At 36.6% G+C, this 18,833-nt stretch overlaps 1 protein-coding gene across 5 annotated transcripts in view; it reads left to right on the forward strand.

Annotated features, from left to right (window-relative positions):
- The window catches only part of LRRFIP2 (LRR binding FLII interacting protein 2), a 123,027-nt gene that overhangs the window by 76,777 nt on the left and 27,417 nt on the right, over nt 1–18,833 (forward strand). For 3 of the 5 annotated variants that reach the window (XM_061196477.1, XM_061196479.1, XM_061196480.1), the window contains 2 exons: nt 1,930–2,001; nt 6,722–6,892. In XM_061196477.1, the coding sequence (XP_061052460.1) occupies nt 1,930–2,001; nt 6,722–6,892 (243 nt within the window). The remainder of the gene's footprint in view (nt 1–1,929; nt 2,002–6,721; nt 6,893–18,833) is intronic. The other 2 variants (XM_061196481.1, XM_061196482.1) reach the window with 1 other exon arrangement.

Here is an 18,833-nt window from a genome sequence, read left to right on the forward strand (position 1 = left end):
ATTAACCAGGCAAAGAAGCTGAAGGGTGAAGGCTTTCTCAGATAGTTAAATTCAGAGAACCACAAGATTATCTGTATAGCAAAGTTGCCAGAGGGTAGGATGAGAAGTGAGGATTCGTAGTGGGTGAGAGAGAAGGCTGGAGAAGTAGTGATGGGCCATATCACAAAGCACCTTGTGTGGCAGGAATTCAGGTTTACCCTGACAACTATGGGGTATTAAATAGCGGAGCAGTACTATCTGATTTGCATTCCTAAAGATTGACCACAGACTGGAAGAGGCATTGGAGGCAAGGAGAAGAGTTACCCTGTGGTTGAACAATGGGGATGAGATGAGCAAGTCAAAACTGTGATGGGAGAAAACGTAGGCAGCGTGCTCTGAAGAGAGTATTGGAGAATGGAAGTTGTTTGGTCAGTAGAGAGAGAGAGGAAGTTAAGAGGTTTTTGTGTTCTTCTAAAGGCAGCATTAGTTGTTGTTTTCATTGGTTGGATTGAGCCAGTAGAGAGACTATGAAGGTTAAGGAAGGAGAAGGGGTAGCTGACTGAGAAAGTGCCTGAGTGGGTGAGAGGAATGTCCAGGGATCAGATGGATGGAAGGTGGCCGCCCCTTCCCGCTGACACAGTAGAGGAGGAGGGAGGGACCGGTGGTGACTGAGTAAGATTGTGGGCGGGGTAGGAGCAGGAGTCTGGCTTGTGAAATGGGCAGCTCGTAAAAGTGGGCTGAGGGTTAGGAGAGGGCGAGGAGGTTTGGAACAGCGGCAGTGGCACTGCAGAAGGAGGCCCAGGTCAGTCTGGCTCTGACTTTGAAGGGGTCAGTGTTATTGAACTCTTCCTAAGTACCAGGCATAAGCACAAGGGTGCAAAGTTGAATAAGCTTAACTCTTGCCTTTAGGTGCTATTTTCTAGTGGGACAAAAGGATGGGGCATTCCAGCCTCAGACTTAGCTTGTGCTCACTGTTTACTTGTATTTCTTCTTTGAGAGAACAACCTCCTTGAAGGAAATCAGATTTTTGTATCCTAGCATTTGGCTCCTAATAGGCACTTGATAAATGTCTGTCGAATGAACCAATGAATAAAAGGCAAACCTACCAAGGAGGGAATTAAGGGGGCAGGGGAAATATAATATAGAAACTCTGTGTAATGGGCCTTTGATAATTGATCCTGCCTGTAATTGTACAGTTATGTTCAGGGCCCTGTAGCAATTGTTTCCCCCCTAAATCAACCATCCAGAATAGACCTCAGGTAGCAAGGTCAGGTACAAGGGAAACAATATTTTCCATTTAAAATTTGACCTGCTTCACTTTTCTTATAAGGATTATGTTAACATTTGGAGCAAAGGCTTTTCTCATCATTTAAATGATGTCCTCAGGATATACTCTCTCATTTGACATTGTGTTTTAAATATTTGTTTAATACCCCTCCCTTTACTTATCTTTCTCCCAAATTAATTGTGGTCAGTAACCAAGTCATTGAAAGACAACTTTGTTCATATCTAGTTTTACATTTTTAAAAACTTCTGCATGACTCAGTAAAATCTTCAGCTTATAATTAATTTGCTACATACTTTACTAGTTCTCGGTGGAGTGTTATGCTAAAAATTATTTGAATGATTGATACAGTTTTTTAAATTGTATGTTAAAAAATGTTATATAGCTTTTGTACACAGCCCCAGCCCCATTTGCTAATGTTTTTTCCACAGGAGTTAATGTCAAGGAAGTATTTGATATGTTAGATTGATTACTCCAGGCCTTCCCCAGCCCCACCATCACCTGCCTGTTTGCCCCTTTTAGCAGTTTGCAGTGGCAGTTACATTTGTGTACCTCAGTTTCTCTGCTTTTAGTCTGGAATATGCAAAATTAATTCACATTTTCATCTGAATCCTTTGAGACTTTGTGTGTGGTTTTATGCAATGGTTCATTCCTATGTCCTGCAGGATATCTATGACCTTAAGGACCAGATACAGGATGTAGAAGGGAGATACATGCAGGGGCTTAAGGAACTAAAGGTATCAGGGCCCATTCTGCAGCCCAAGCATGTTCTCTGTACGCAGAAGTGTTGGTAATGGTGGTTTCACAAATTCTATTAACCCCACCTCACATAGCTTTACTAACAGTGTTTGTCTTTCAAGCATGTGCTTAACCTGCAATGCATAGGAAAGGCGAACTTCCAATCTCTGCTTATGTTTAAATGTGTACTGTAGTTTTTGGAATATTCAGGAAAAGATATTATGCCTTACAGTTTTTAAACCTTATAAAGTACTTATGTATCCCTTGTGTCTTAGCCTTACAGAATTGAGTTGGGCAAAAACCTAAAAAGTGTTCTAAGAATATTTTTTATTGAGAATTAGACCTTAAAATTCTTCCAAGCTAAATGAAAGAGCATTGCCTGTTTCTGTCACCAAATTCAGTCAGTATTAGGAGTAGAAGGAAGAAGCATCTAAGAGAAAGAGCATTATTATAAATATTCCTTCTGGAGGAAGGACCCTGAAGCGTGAGGACTGTGTATTCTTTTTGTTTTGATTTTTTTACACACAGATCAAAAAGGGCTACACAGATTCGGTGCCTTAAAGAATTTGGAGGTAAATTTAAATGGGCCTTATTTTTTCCAATCGAGGATGGCTACCAGTTTTCACTAGAAGTACCGTGTGAGGCAGACATTTTAGTTGTAAATGGCACTTGATGATCATGCTCTTCCCTGTGTTTTCTTATGAAGTTCAAACCTAATATTATGAATTACTGTAAGTTTCTCTGAATACATGTGGGTCCCTATTTGAAATAGAAATATACACCAGGCCTCTAAAAATGCGTAAGCAAGGCATTCAGAAAGGTGACTCAGGATATGCTCAAAGGACGGAGTGTAGACCTAATGGTCAAGGCTTTGCTCAGCCGCCCAGCATGATTGGCCTTAGCCCAGCTACCAGCCAGAAACTTCATGCAGGTAATTATGGTCCAGAAGGCACAGGACTAGAAAGGGTGGGAAGGCGTATGGAGGGCGCCCCCGGGAAGCCTGGACACTGCTGACAGCAGTGTGTGGTTGTCGGTAAACATCAGGAGGATCCCAGAGTTAGTGAGCTGATGTGCTCAGTTAGTCTTACTGCTCTCATCTTCAGGATTTAATCCCCCTTTTAAGGTTTTAGAGATATGACTTGGAAATATCTTAGATCAATGGAACAAATCCAGTACATTCAATAAATACATTCATTTTAAAGTCTCGTACGTAACAATGTATCAGGAAAGCAAGTGATTCAAAGGCATTCTTACTCGTTTTTTATTTTATTTTAAACATTTTCCCCTTACCTTTTAGATCTACCATTTATTTCATTTTTTGAAGGATACAAAAAACAGATTAACCTTATTTGAGACCCTGAACAGATAAGTCCCCTTTTCTTAATTCATGGTTAGTGTATAATTGAACTTGACTTCAAATGATGTTTATCCTTGAAATGACTCTTTTAAATGGAAGAAAAAACCTTTTAAAAAATTATCTGGTTGGTGGTCAAAGCATGGTGGTGTGATGTATCTATATTCTATTAAAAAAGGATGCTCGGTCATTGCTTATGACATTATTCTTAAGTATGTCTGCCTTTGAGGTGCTTTTTCCCCCCTCTACCCTCCCTCCGCAGTCACCTGGGTCTTGTTAACACAGGTTGCTGGGCTCTGCTCCCAGATTTTCTCATTCAGTAGGTCTAGGATGGGGTGGTTGGAAATTTGCGTTTTTAGCCCCAGGTCCCAGATGACGCTGCTGCTTCTAGCCAGCACCTACGCTGAACGTCGCTGCCCTGGACACATTTAAGTAAAACTCATTCCTTATGGGTGTCACTGTGTGAGCTAGATTCAAATCATTCAAACCACCTTGAGGGAATTCGCTGGCGGTCCAGTGGTAGGACTCCGAGTTTTCACTGCTGAGGGTTCAGTCCCTGGTTGGGGAACTAAGACCCTGCAAGCCGTGTGGCCAAAACAACAAAAACAAACTACCTTGACACTTAAGTTTAAAATAGTCTTCTGTGGTCTTTGGTTTAAAGGAAAAAGTACACTCCATACATTTTATGTCAATTTTATTATGTTATATATTGTGTCCTTGCAGCTACTGCTTGAACTGTCTTAGATTCTGGTGTTCATGCAGTCATGCCCCATTTTTTATGGGACTGAGTTGTGAGGAGGACTCTTTTTTTTTGCTATTAGTCTCTGAGATGGATCAGAATCATTCTAAATTCTGCATTGTGTTAAGGTACCTACTATATTTGAACCATTATACAGTTAACTGGGCTTATGTTCTTTATTTTGGGTGTATTTGTTCTCAATCATAATATAAATCTTGCCTGTTAATACAGTCCTGGGTTGTGAAGAATTATTAAGTGTATGCATATGTGTTTGTGTATGCATATGTGTTTGTGTGTATCTTTATTGAGATATAAATCACATACCATAAAATTTACCCATTTAAAGTGTACAATTCAGTGGGGTTTTTTTGCATAGTCACGGAATTGTGCAACCATCACCAATTTTAGAACATTTTCACTACCCCAAAAAGAAACCCCATACTAATCAGCAGATGTTTCCCACTCCTCCACTCCCACTCCTGCACCTAGCCCTGGGTAACCACTAGTCTGTGTTGTCTTTCATGATTGGCTTTTTACTTAACATAATGTTTTCAAGATTCATCCGTGTTATAAGACGCATCAGTGTGTGTGTGTATATATACGTATACACACACATATGTATACATATGTGTGTATGCATATATGTGCATATATATACGTGTGTGTGTGTGTGTGTGTATATATAAAATGGCTGAGTAGTATTCCACTATATGGATTTACTACATTTTGTTTATCCATTTGTGAGTTGATAGGCATTTGGATTGTTTCCAGTTTGGAGCTATTATGAATAATGCTGCTGTAAACATTTGTGTACAGCTTTTTGTATAGACATATCTTTTCATTTCTCTTGGGTAGATTACCTAGCAGTAGAATTGTTGGGTCATATGATAACTCGATGTTTAACATTTTGAAGTACTGCCAACCTGTTTTCCAAAGCAGCTGCAGTATTTTACCTTCTTCCCAGCAATGTATGAGGAGTCTAGTTTCTTCGTATCCTCACCAGCACTTACCTTGTTTCTCGTTTTTTGATTATAGCCATCCTAGTAGATCTGAAGTAGTATCTCATTATGGTTTTGATGTGCATTTCCCTAATCACTAATTATATTAAGAAAGTTTTTGTATTCTTATTGTCCATTTGTACACCATCTTTGGAGGAATATCTGGTCATATCCTTGCCCATTTTAAAATCGAATGATGTGTCTTTTAATTATTGATTTCTAAGTGTTCTTTATATATTCTGGATACAAGTTCCTTATCAGATATAAGATTTACAAATATTTTCTCCCATTTTGTGGGTCATCTTTTTACCTTCTTGGTGGTATTGTTTGTAGCATAAAATTTTTGATTTTGATAAAGTCTACTTTTTCTTTCATTGATAGTTTGGTATCGTATCTGAGAAACCATTTCCCACTCCAAAGTCACGAAGATTTACTCCTGTGTTTTTTGGGAAGGGTTTTATAGTTTTAGCTTTTAATTTAGGTCTCTGATCCATTTTGAGTTAATTTTTGTGTTTGGTGTGAAGTAGAAGTCCAACTTTATTTGCTTGCATGTGGATCTCAGTTGTCCCAACACCATTTATTGAAAAAACTACTCTTTTCCCACTGAGTTGTCTGGGCATCCTTGTCGAATATCAGTTTATCATAAATGTAAGGATTCTGGACTCTCAGTTCTATATCACTGATCTTTTGTTTGTTAAACATTTGCATTAATATTTTAAAAATTTATTTCCAGGGATTTCCCTGGCGGTCCAGTGGTTAAGACTCTGCACTTCCACTGCAGGGGTGCGGGTTCAATTCCTGGTTGGGGAACCAAGATCCCACATGCCGCATGGCCAAAAATTTTTTAAAGTAAAATAAAATAAAAATTTACTTCCAGAAGTGATGACTTTTTCTATGTGAAATGTTTTTCTTTTTAGTTTTAAAAATACTGCTAGGTAGTAGTAATCTACCAAATAGATGTCGTTATTAAGAAACAGGCTGTAAGCTATTTTAGGCAGAAAACTTTGAAGTATATAAAAATTTAGGCATTGAGTGGTAGCTCTTTTTTCTTAAATAATAGTTTTTATATTGCTTACTTATTTAAAAATGGCTAATATTTGAAGTTGCTAGACAAAATGTTTATACATTTACGTTAATGTTATGCACACCAAGAAAGTACTGAAAACACAGGTCCAGGAAGTGGTGCAATTCAAATAAGTATGAAATTTACTTGAGTAAAGAGAGGCTGTCTTCTGTTGTGTCTGTATTCTGTTGCAAATAGCTGTTGTTAAAAACTACAGGAGTAACATTTCTGAAACCATTAATGATTCTGTATTTTATGATTTTTACACTATGACTCTTATATGTTGTCTGCACACCTTTTCATCTTTCAGAGGCTACACTGCTGCTTGAATTTGTTTTCTTGGATAGCAGAGAGCCCATAAAGTGCTTATAATGATGCGCTCTTGGCTTATTGTCATCCTCCTGTTTTATGTGCATGTTACTAAACAAAGTGTTCCCCAAACTGCTTTTATTTTGCAAAAATGCATCTTCATGTGTTTGTGCCAGTGCTATGGTTTCCTGTTATATGGCATATAGACAATGAACATATTTTAGATATTAGGCTGATGACTTTGACTTTCATTTAGGAGTCTTTGTCTGAAGTGGAAGAAAAATACAAGAAAGCCATGGTTTCCAATGCACAGTTAGACAATGAGAAGAACAATTTGATATACCAAGTAGATACCCTCAAGGATGTTATTGAAGAGCAGGAGGAACAGATGGCAGAATTTTATAGAGAAAATGAAGAAAAATCAAAGGTAATTGCTCATCTTACATCATGCCTTTCTCTGGGGTCAGAAAATTAAAACCTGCCGTTTAAGAAGTACTGGGTTTGATGGAAGGGCACAGCATCCCCGGGAATGATATTTCCATCACAGCTGATTGGTGCAAGGAAATTGACAGAACGTAAGATTGCAGGTCCTGAAATATTTTCCTTTCTTAATTTTTATAAGATTTAACTTATTTTCATAAGGGGAAGCTTATGACCTCCTTTAGTTTCTGAAAATAGAATACAGCTCAAATTTTATCTTTATTTTCTATCTCTTAATTGGGACAATTACAGTGAATTACTTCTTCCTGCTATAACTGGCTGGAACTCCACAAAGCTCCAAAGGCTTTCATTGAGGTGGTTCATTTTATTCCCTTTTCTTTTCTTTTCTTCTCTTTTCTCTTCTCTCATTTTTCAAGAGAACATGTTTTCTAAATGGTTGGAGAGACGTCTTTAACCAGTTATTTAAAAACTGCAGTGTGGAGACGTGGGTCAAAAATCGACAGATGTTTTCTTTAGAGGTTTGTAAGCTATATTGTTAAAATGTGCAGATGGAAAATAAAAGCCACTGCCCAAGGCCTGGATTTGCCTTTTGACAACTGCAGAAAACAAGCTGGGTTCTCTTAAAAGCTTATTGGATTTTTTAAAAGCGTTTTAGTTAGTCCAAGCAGAGGACAAGTGGATATTACTGTCAAGAAATGAGTTGCCAGTACATTGCAAAAGTTTTAAAAATAATAATAATAATTTAGGAGATGAGCTTTGGTGAATTGTTAGAAGCAACAACAATCTGTATTTGTACATAATAAAGGGAGAAAAGCTGTTAATATAACCTCTAAGGGACCAGCATTATTACTGTAGACTCTGTAGGGATTTCTTTCCTTGAGGACCAAAAATGCTCATTCCAGCCTGTTTTGGTCACTTTTAAAAAGTGTTAGGAAGTATTTGTAGTGGGTTTGGGGAAAGGAGGGATGAAGAGGGAGAGTGCAGGAGATTTTTAGGGCAGCAGTACTATTCTGTATCATAGTATAATGGTAGATACATTATACATTTATCAAAACTCATAGAATGTACAGCACTGAGAGTGAACCCTAATGTAAACTATGGGCTTTGGGTGACAATGATGTGTCAATGTAGGTTCATTGATTGTAACAAATGTAACACTCTGGTTTGGGATGTTAATAGTGGGGGAAGGCTGTTCCTGAGGGGTGGGGAGAGGAGTGGGAGTATACGGAAACACTGTACTTTCTGCTCCATTTTGCCGTAAACCTCAAACTCCTCGGAAAAAAATAGTGTCTATTAACAAAAAAGTTAGAGTAAGAAAACTTGTGTCTAGATAAAGTGACAAAGAGGCCTCTGGGTATTTTCATATTGATGACGGTGGCTCATTGAAGATTTGGTGACAATAGATGTTTCCTCTTTGATTCTTCCTGTATCTCATAGGCCAATTGTGGAGTGTCTGAGCTGTCATACTTTTCTTAGTCCTTGGACTCCTTTTCTGCCTTCCCACACATTTTTCATAGCTATTTCTGGCTCTTTGCTTCTAACAGATTAGAAGAAAATCTCATGCCAAGTGTTTAATGATCAGTCCTAAAACGAGTTCTTATCTTTCCATCTTCTCAAATGTCCTTGAGCATTTTTAAAATAAAAGAAAGTCCCTGTGATAAGCTATTTTAACCAACTTCATTTTTCCCACCTATAATTTTCTAAGATGCAGAGATGTCTTAGTATACAGAGTTGTGGTTTTTCAATTTGTTTTTGTTTTTAAATCTTGTGCTTTTTGAATTTGAAAAATCTGTATGCTTTTTTTAATACCCTGGGGATCTGCTTCAGGTACTGCGATGCAGAAGACTTTGTGGTCGTGTCTCTCTCTGCTGTACCTTCACCCTGAGCTCTCTTCTCCTAAACAGATATTGCCTCGTGCAGTAGATGTTCCTGTTCAGAGACATACAAAGAGGTCAGGCACTCTGGTATGTTTCATTATAGCAGCAGATGGTGAGGTTAGAGAATGATATTCATACCATTTTTCAAAATGCCTTTAGTGTTTTCTGCTGGAATTATGGTAACTGCATCTTAAATATTGTCTCTGTACCTACTTCAGGGACAGAATGCCTGATTAGGAATGTCTCAGGTGTATTATTCTTTTCTTAATAGCTATTCATTATAGTAGGGAATTTTTTTCCCTTTTTTTTTTTTTTTTTTAAGCTTATCTGAGATTTAATAAAATCTTTTATGGCAGATTTTAAACATACAAAAAAAAAAAAGAAGAAGAGTATAACAAACTCTCCTGAACCCATTACCTACCCCTAACAAACCATCAATGAATGGCCAATTTTGCCCTGTCTACTTCCCCCACTCACATTATTTGAAGCAAGTCCTAAATACCCCACATTTTAATATGAGTTTAGTATGAATTTAAATGACATGGACTCTCTTTTTTTAAAATATAACCACAAGACCATTTCACATCTGAAAAATTAATAATAATTCTTTCATACTACATATCCTGTCATTGTTAAAATTTCAGTTGTCTCAATGTCATAAATGATTGTTCTTTTTCACACTTAAAAAAACAATCAGGATCTAGATAAGTTCCACACATTGGAATTAGTTGTCATGTCTTATAAGTCTGTTTTTATTTATAGGTTTCCTATCATCTCCTTTTTTCCCTTGCAATTTATGTGTTGAAGAAATTGGATTGCTTTTCTTTTAACAGTTTCTGACAGTCTTGGGGATTTTGCTGTTTCATTACTGTCATTCTTTACCATGCTCCTTTTTCCTCTGTATTTCCTGTAAATAGTTAGGTTTAGAGGTTTAATCAAATACGGGTTTAGTCTACTTCATAGAGAAGTAGACTAAACCCTTCAGGAGGCCCAGATGTATGGCACCTCTCTCTGTGATGCTGTAGCTGGATACTTATATCCATTAGTTGATTAGGGGTTGCAAAATGAGATACTCTAATTTTATCATTACTGTTTTCTTTCATTTTCTTTTATTGTTTTAAAACAGCTTTATTGAGATATAATTCACATACCATACACTTCATCCATCTTAAGTGTACAATTCAGTGGTTTTTTTGTATCTTCACAGACAAATTCAACCATCACCACAATTTTAGAATATTTCATCACGTCAGAAAGCAATCCTGTACCCTTTAGCTATCTCTCACTCCCCTGAGCCCTAAGTAACCACTATTCTACTTTCTGTCTCTATAGATTTCCCTTTTCTAGACTTTCATATTAATGGAATCATATAATTTGTAGTCTTTTATAATTGGCTTCTTTCACTTTGGTTAATATTTTCAAGTTCACCTGTGTGGTGCATGCATCAGTACTTCATTCCTATTTATGACCTAATAATAGTCCATTGTATAGGTATACCACATTTTGTTTATCCATTCAAGTGCTGATGGACATCTGGTGTTTTTTCACTTTTTGTCTATGATGAATAATGCTGCTATAAACATTTGTGTACAAGTTCTTGTGCGGACATAAGTCTTTCTTTTTCTTAAATATACACCTAGGAGTGGAATTGCTGGGTCATATGGCAACTCTATGTTTAACCATTTGAGGAATAACCAGACCTTTTTCCAAAGCGACTGCACCATTCCCTCCAGCAAGTATATGCAAGTGTAAGCAGGTTCTGATTTCTCCACATCCTCACCAACACTTGTTTTTATCTGAGTTTTTTCCTAGCCATTCTAGCAGGTGCGGTTTTGCTTTGCATCTCCCTGATGACTAATGATTTCAAGTATATTTTGCTATGCTTACTGACTCTTTGTACATCTTCTTTGGAGAAATGTCTGTTCAGATCCTTTGCCCATTTTTAAATTGGATTATCTTTGTGTTACTGCATTGTTAGAGTTTGTATATTCTAGATATAAGTTCCTTATCAGATACATGGTTGGCAAATATTTTCTGCCATTCCGTGGGTTGTCTTTTCACTTTCCTATGCTTTATTTATTAGTGTAAGTCCATCTTTAAAGAGAAATTTCCCCTCATCTCTTATTACTCAATGAGACAGTTTACATAGGAAAGGCAAGATAAAAACTTGATTCTTTTCCTTTGTTTATAAGTTTTCAAAATAAGGAACTGGTTGTTTGGCATCTTCTCATAGTGCCCAATTATATTTTAAAAAATCATTATGAAGGCAAGAATTCAAGCATTTGACGATTTCAATCCATTGTAGCTTTTATTCTTATTGATTTTCAGGTTGTCCCACCTTTAACTAATGTGAACATCTTCAGGTTGATTCCCAACTAATTTTGATGTGAGTCTAATTGGTTGTGATAGCTTCTTTGCTGTCTAGCACAAGTAAGTGTTCTGGACTCGTCTGGTACATTTCCTGCTCCAGACCTGAAATCAGCTGTTATTACAAGGAGCCCTGGTTCTCTTTTAGTGGAGCAGTGTGGGTGCTAGGGGTGTACTTGCCACCAAGATGGTAACTGTTTATAGACCTTTTTAGTGGTTATATCAGGGAAATATGTATATGGGGTATTTTTGTTTGTTTTTAAAGTCAAAATATGTTATGCTTATAGTTCTAGTTTATATTCAGGATGTAGGGCTTTTACTTGACCTCTTCTGTCTTATATATGTATATCTCCTTCTTCCCACACTACCACTCCCAGTTCTCAGAGTCACTAGGGACGCTAGTAATTATGTTATAGTCTATTTTCATTGCTTTGTCCCACAATACCTAGAATAGCAATACCAACATTACCACCAACAGTATAATTACTGAAAATAGTTAAAAGTTTTTTTTTCTGTTTGGTTGTTATTTTGCTTCTAGGTTATGTATAGTACAACCATTGTTTTTAAAAGTTACTTGAAATGGTTTCTCTGTGCTTATACTACTAACTGGACGTGTATAGCTAGGTTCGCTACATTTTATTTTCAATACTTAGGAATTGCTTTTTAAATTTTTATTATGAAATTACTTTTAATTCTGGTAAAAGCATATGACAAAATCTACCATCTTAACCATTTTAAAGTGAACATTTCAGTAATGTTTATTCACATCGTTGTGTAACAGATCTCCAGAACTTTTCATCTTGCAAAACTGAAACTCTGTACCCATTAAACAACTCCCCAATTCCTCCTCCTCCAGCTCCTCACAACCACCATTCTACTCTCTGTCTCTGTGAGTTTGACTCTTCTAGGTACCTGATATAAGTGGAATCATATAATATTTGTCTTTTTGTTACTGGTTTATGTAACTTAGCATAATGTCCTCAGCATTCATTCATGTCGTAGCATGTGTCAGAATTTCCTTCCTGAATACTATTCCACTGTATTTATGTACCAGTTTTTGTTTATCCATTCATCTGTTGATGGAAACTTGGGTTGCTTCCACAATGAATTGCTTTTAAATTTACTTTTGTTTTACAATTTTGTGAATTATTTACACAGATCTGAATCAAATCAATAAAGAAAATATATTCAAAGAAGTCAGTCTTTTGTCTCTTTCTCTTCATCCCGATTTCTTCCTTCCTTAAGGAAATTTTTTTTAACATATTTATTGGAGTATAATTGCTTTACAATGGTGTATTAGTTTCTGCTTTATGACAAAGTAAATCAGCTATATATACACATATATCCCCATATCTCCTCCCTCTTGCGTCTCCCTCCCACCCTTCCTACCCCACCCCTCTAGGTGGTCACAAAGCACCGAGCTGATCTCCCTGTGCTATGCGGCTGCTTCCCACTAGCTAATAATAATAATTCTTTCATACTACATATCCTGTTTTACATTTGGTAGTATATATATGTCCATGCCACTCTCTCACTTCATCCCAGCTTACCCTTCCCCCTCTCCGTGTCCTCAAGTCCATGCTCTACGTCTGCATCTTTATTCCTGTCCTGCCCCTATGTTCTTCAGAACCGATTTTTGTTGTTGTTTTTTTTAGATTCCATATATATGTGTTAGCATACAGTATTTGTTTCTCCCTTTCTAACTTACTTCACTCTGTATGACAGTCTCTAAGTCCATGCACCTCACTGCAAATAACTCAATTTCATTTCTTTGGTGGCTGAGTAATATTCCATTGTATATATGTGCCACATCTTTATCCATTCCTCTGTCGATGGACATTTAGGTTGCTTCCATGTCCTGGATATTGTAAATAGAGCTGCAGTGAACACTGTGGTACATGACTCTTTTTGAATTATGGTTTTCACAGGGTATATGCCCAGTAGTGGGATTGCTGGGTCGTATAGTAGTTCTATTTTTAGTTTTTTAACTGTTCTCCATAGTGGCTGTATCAATTTACATTCCCACCAACAGTACAAGAGGGTTCTCTTTTCTCCACACCCTCTACAGCATTTATTGTTTGTAGATTTTTTGATGATGGCCATTCTGACCCGTGTGAGGTGATACCTCATTGTAGTTGTTGTTTTTTTTTTAATATTTAAATTTTATTTATTTTTTTATACAGCAGGTTCTTACTAGTCATCAATTTTATAAACATCAGTGTTTACATATCGATCCCAATCTCCCAATTCATCACACCACCACCACCACCACCCCCCCCCCGCTTTCCCCCCTTGGTGTCCATACGTTTGTTCTCTACATCTGTGTCTCAATTTCTGCCCTGCAAACCGGTTCATCTGTACCATTTTTCTAGGTTCCACATATATGCGTTAATATACGATATTTGTTTTCTCTTTCTGACTTACTTCACTCTGTATGACAGTCTCTAGATCCATCCACGTCTCAACAAATGACCCAATTTCGTTCCTTTTTATGGCTGAGTAATATTCCATTGTATATATGTACCACATCTTCTTTATCCGTTCGTTTGTCGATGGGCACTTACGTTGCTTCCATGACCTGGCTATTGTAAATAGTGCTGCATTGAACATTGGGGTGCATGTGTCTTTTTGAATTATGGTTTTCTCTGGGTATATGCCCAGTAGTGGGATTGCTAGATCATATGGTAATTTTATTTTTAGTTTTTTAAGGAACCTCCATGCTGTTCTCCATAGTGGCTGTATCAATTTACATTCCCACCAACAGTGCAAGAGGGTTCCCTTTTCTCCACACCCTCTCCAGCATTTGTTGTTTGTAGATTTTCTGATGACGCCCATTCTAACTGGTGTGAGGTGGCACCTCATTGTACTTTTGATTTGCATTTCTCTAATAATTAGTGATGTTGAGCAGCTTTTCATGTGCTTCTTGGCCATCTGTATGTCTTCTTTGGAGAAATGTCTATTTAGGTCTTCTGCCCATTTTTGGATTGGGTTGTTTGTTTCTTTAATATTGAGCGGCATGAGCTGTTTATATATTTTGGAGATTAATCCTTTGTCCGTTGATTCGTTTGTAAATATTTTCTCCCATTCTGAGGGTTGTCATTTCGTCTTGTTTATGGTTTCCTTTGCTGTGCAAAAGCTTTGAAGTTTCATTAGGTCCCATTTGTTTATTTTTGTTTTTATTTCCATTATTCTAGGAGGTGGATCAAAAAAGATCTTGCTGTGATTTATGTCAAAGAGTGTTCTTCCTATGTTTTCCTCTAAGAGTTTTATAGTGTCTGGTCTTACATTTAGGTCTCTAATCCATTTTGAGTTTATTTTTGTGTATGGTGTTAGGGAGTGTTCTAATTTCATTCTTTTACCTGTAGCTGTCCAGTTTTCCCAGCACCACTTATTGAAGAGGCTGTCTTTTCTCCACTGTATATCCTTGACTCCTGTGTCATAGATTAGTTGACCATAGGTGCGTGGGTTTATCTCTGGGCTTTCTATCTTGTTCCATTGATCTATGTTTCTGTTTCTGTGCCAGTACCATATTGTCTTGATTACTGTTGCTTAATAGTATAGTCTGAAGTCAGGGAGTCTGATTCCTCCAGCTCCGTTTTTTTCCCTCAAGACTGCTTTGGCTATTCGGGGTCTTTTGTGTCTCCATACAAATTTTAAGATTTTTTGTTCTAGTTCCATAAAAAATGCCATGGGTAATTTGATAGGGATTGCATTGAATCTGTACATTGCTTTGGGTAATATAGTCATTTTCACAATACTGATTCTTCCAATCCAAGAACATGGTATATCTCTCCATTTGTTGGTATCATCTTTAATTTCTTTCATCAATGTCTTATAGTTTTCTGCATACAGGTCTTTTGTCTCCCTAGGTAGGTTTATTCCTAGGTATTTTATTCTTTTTGTTGCAATGGTAAATGGGAGTGTTTCCTTAATTTCTCTTTCAGATTTTTCATCATTAGTGTATAGGAATGCAAGAGATTTCTGTGCATTAATTTTGTATCCTGCAACTTTACCAAATTCATTGATTAGCTCTAGTAGTTTTCTGGTGGCATCTTTAGGATTCTCTGTGTATATAGTATCATGTCATCTGCAGACAGTGACAGTTTTACTTCTTTTCCAATTTGTATTCCTTTTATTTCTTTATCTTCTCTGATTGCCGTGGCTAGGACTTCCAAAACTATGTTGAATAATGGTGGCGAGAGTGGACGTCCTTGTCTTGTTCCTGATCTTAGGGGAAATAGTTTCAATTTTTCACCATTGAGAATGATGTTTGCTGTGGGTTTGTCGTATATGGCCTTTATTATGTTGAGGTAGTTTCCCTCTATGCCCACTTTCTGGAGAGTTTTTATCATAAATGGGTGCTGAATTTTGTCAAAAGCTTTTTCTGCATCTATTGAGATGATCATATGGTTTTTATTCTTCAATTTGTTAATATGGTGTATCACATTGATTGATTTGCATATATTGAAGAATCCTTGCATCCCTGGGATAAATCCCACTTGATCATGGTGTATGATCCTTTTAATGTGTTGTTGGACTCTGTTTGCTAGTATTTTGTTGAGGATTTTTGCATCTATATTTATCAGTGATATTGGTCTGTAATTTTCTTTTTTTGTAGTATCTTTGTCTGGTTTTGGTATCAGGGTGATGGTGGCCTCATAGAATGAGTTTGGGAGTGTTCCTTCCTCTGCAAGTTTTTGGAAGAGTTTGAGAAGGATGGGTGTTAGCTCTTCTCTAAATGTTTGATAGAATTCACCTGTGAAGCCATCTGGTCCTGGACTTTTGTTTGTTGGAAGATTTTTAATCACAGTTTCAATTTCATTACTTGTGATTGGTCTGTTCATATTTTCTGTTTCTTCCTGGTTCAGTCTTGGAAGGTTATACCTTTCTAAGAATTTGTCCATTTCTTCCAGGTTATTCATTTTATTGGCATAGAGTTGCTTGTAACAGTCTCTTAGGATGCTTTGTATTTCTGCGGTGTCGTAACTTCTCCTTTTTCATTTCTAATTTTATCGATTTGAGTCCTCTCCCTGTTTTTCTTGATGAGTCTGGCTAATGGTTTATCAATTTTGTTTATCTTCTCAAAGAACCAGCTTTTAGTTTTATTGATCTTTGCTATTGTTTTCTTTGTTTCTATTTCATTTATTTCTGCTCTGATCTTCATGATTTCTTTCCTTCTGCTAACTTTGGGGTTTTTTTGTTCTTCTTTCTCTGATTGCTTTACGTGTAAGATTAGGTCATTTATTTGAGATGTTTCTTGTTTCTTGAGGTAGGATTATATTGCTATAAACTTCCCTCTTAGAACTGCTTTTGCTGCTTCCCATAGGTTTTGGGTCATTGTGTTTTCATTGTCATTTGTTTCTAGGTATTTTTTGATTTCCTATTTGATTTCTTCAGCGATCTCTTGGTTATTTAGTAATGTATTGTTTAACCTCCATGTGTTTGTATTTTTTACAGATTTTTTTCCTGTAATTGATATCTAGTCTCATAGCGTTGTGGTCAGAAAAGATACTTGATATGATTTCAATTTTCTTAAATTTACCAAGGCTTGATTTATGACCCAAGATATGGTCTATCCTGGAGAATGTTCCATGAGCACTTGAGAAGAAAGTGTATTCTGTTGTTTTGGATGGAATGTCTTTAAATATCAATTAAGTCCATCTTGTTTAATGTATCATTTAAAGCTTGTGTTTCCTTATTTATTTTCATTTTGGATGATCTGTCCATTGGTGAAAGTGGGGTGTTAAAGTCCCGTACTATGATTGTGTTACTCTCGATTTCCCCTTTTATGGCCTTTAGCATTTGCCTTATTTATTGAGGTGCTCCTATGTTGGGTGCATAAATATTTACAATTATTGTATCTTCTTCTTGGATTGATCCCTTGATCATTATGTAGTGTCCTTCTTTGTCTCTTGTAATAGTCTATTTTAAAGTCTATTTTGTCTGCTATGAGAATTGCTACTCCAGCTTTCTTTTGATTTCCATTTGCATGGAATATCCTTTTCCATCCCCTCACTTTCAGTCTGTATGGGTTCCTAGGTCTGAAATGGGTCTCTTGTAGACAGCATATATACAGGTCTTGTTTTTGTATCCATTCAGCCAGCCTATGTCTTTTGGTTGGAGCATTTAATCCATTTACATTTAAGGTAGTTATCGATATGTATGTTCCTATTACCATTTTCTTAATTGTTTTGGGTTTGTTTTTGTAGGTTTTTTACTCCTCTTGTGTTTCCTGCCTAGAGAAGTTCCTTTAGCATTTGTCGTAAAGCTGGTTTGGTGGTGCTGAATTCTCTTAGCTTTTGCTTGTCTGTAAAGGTTTTCATTTCTCCGTCGAATCTGAATGAGATTCTTGCTGGGTAGAGTTATCTTGGTTGTAGGTTTTTCCCTTTCATCACTTTAAATATGTCCTGCCACTCCCTTCTGGCTTGCCGAGTTTCTGCTGAAAGATCAGCTGTTAACCTTATGGGGATTCCCTTCTATGTTATTTGTTGCTTTTCCCTTACTGCTTTTAATATTTTTTCTTTGTATTTAATTTTTGATAGTTTGATTAATATGTGTCTTGGCATGTTTCTCCTTGGATTTATCCTGTATGGGACTCTCTATGCTTCCTGGACTTGACTATTTCCTTTCCCATATTAGGGAAGTTTTCAACTGTAATCTCTTCAAATATTTTCTCAGTCCCTTTCTTTTTCTCTTCTTCTTCTGGGACCCCTATAATTCAAATGTTGGTGCATTTAATGTTGTCCCAGAGGTCTCTGAGACTGTCCCAATTCTTTTCATTCTTTTTTCTTTATTCTACTCTGCAGTAGTTATTTCTACTGTTTTATCTTCCAGGTCACTTATCCGTTCTTCTGCCTCAGTTATTCTGCTATTGATTCCTTCTAGAGAATTTTTAATTTCATTTATTGTGTTGTTCATCATTGTTTGTTTGCTCTTTAGTTCTTCTAGGTCCTTGTGAAACGTTTCTTGTATTTTCTCCATTCTATTTCCAAGATTTTGGATCATCTTTACTATCATTACTCTGAATACTTTTTCAGGTAGACTGCCTAAGGAAATTTTTTTAATTAAATGGTTTATCCTTCCATTTTTTTTTAATCTTAAGAAGACATTTTTTTGCCATTCAAAAATATGTATGTGTGTGTTTGTGTGTATATATGCGCATATACACACACACACACACACATATTTGTATCCCTCCATTCTTAGAAAATGGAAGCATACTATATTGTTCTGCATCTGGATTTCATCACCTGATGATTGTAGTATAGAGAGCGCTTCCTCGTTCTTTTCTTATCACTGTACACTTATTCCATTGTACTATAGTTTATTCCACCAGTTCCCTATTAATGGACGTTTGAGTTGTTTGCAGTCTCTTGCTGTTAAAAATAGTCCTACAAAGACGAATGTACTGCATAGGTCTTTCTGTATTTTTGCTGGTATCTGTGGGAGTCAGAAAAGTGAGTTTGCCAGGTCAAAAGGTGTGGTAATCCTGCTAGATATAACAAATTCTCCTTTGTAGAGGTTCTACAATTTTGCATTCCCACAAATGAGAGGGTCTGTTTCCTTCTCCACACTACTTTTCCCTGAGTATATTGTCAAGTTTTTGGACTCTTACTGGTGTTTCAGTGAGAAATACAGTTTTAATTTACATTTCCCTTAGCATGGGCATCTTTTCATATTCAA

Source organism: Eubalaena glacialis, chromosome 7, assembly GCF_028564815.1.
Source record: "Eubalaena glacialis isolate mEubGla1 chromosome 7, mEubGla1.1.hap2.+ XY, whole genome shotgun sequence".
Taxonomy (NCBI): domain Eukaryota; kingdom Metazoa; phylum Chordata; class Mammalia; order Artiodactyla; family Balaenidae; genus Eubalaena; species Eubalaena glacialis.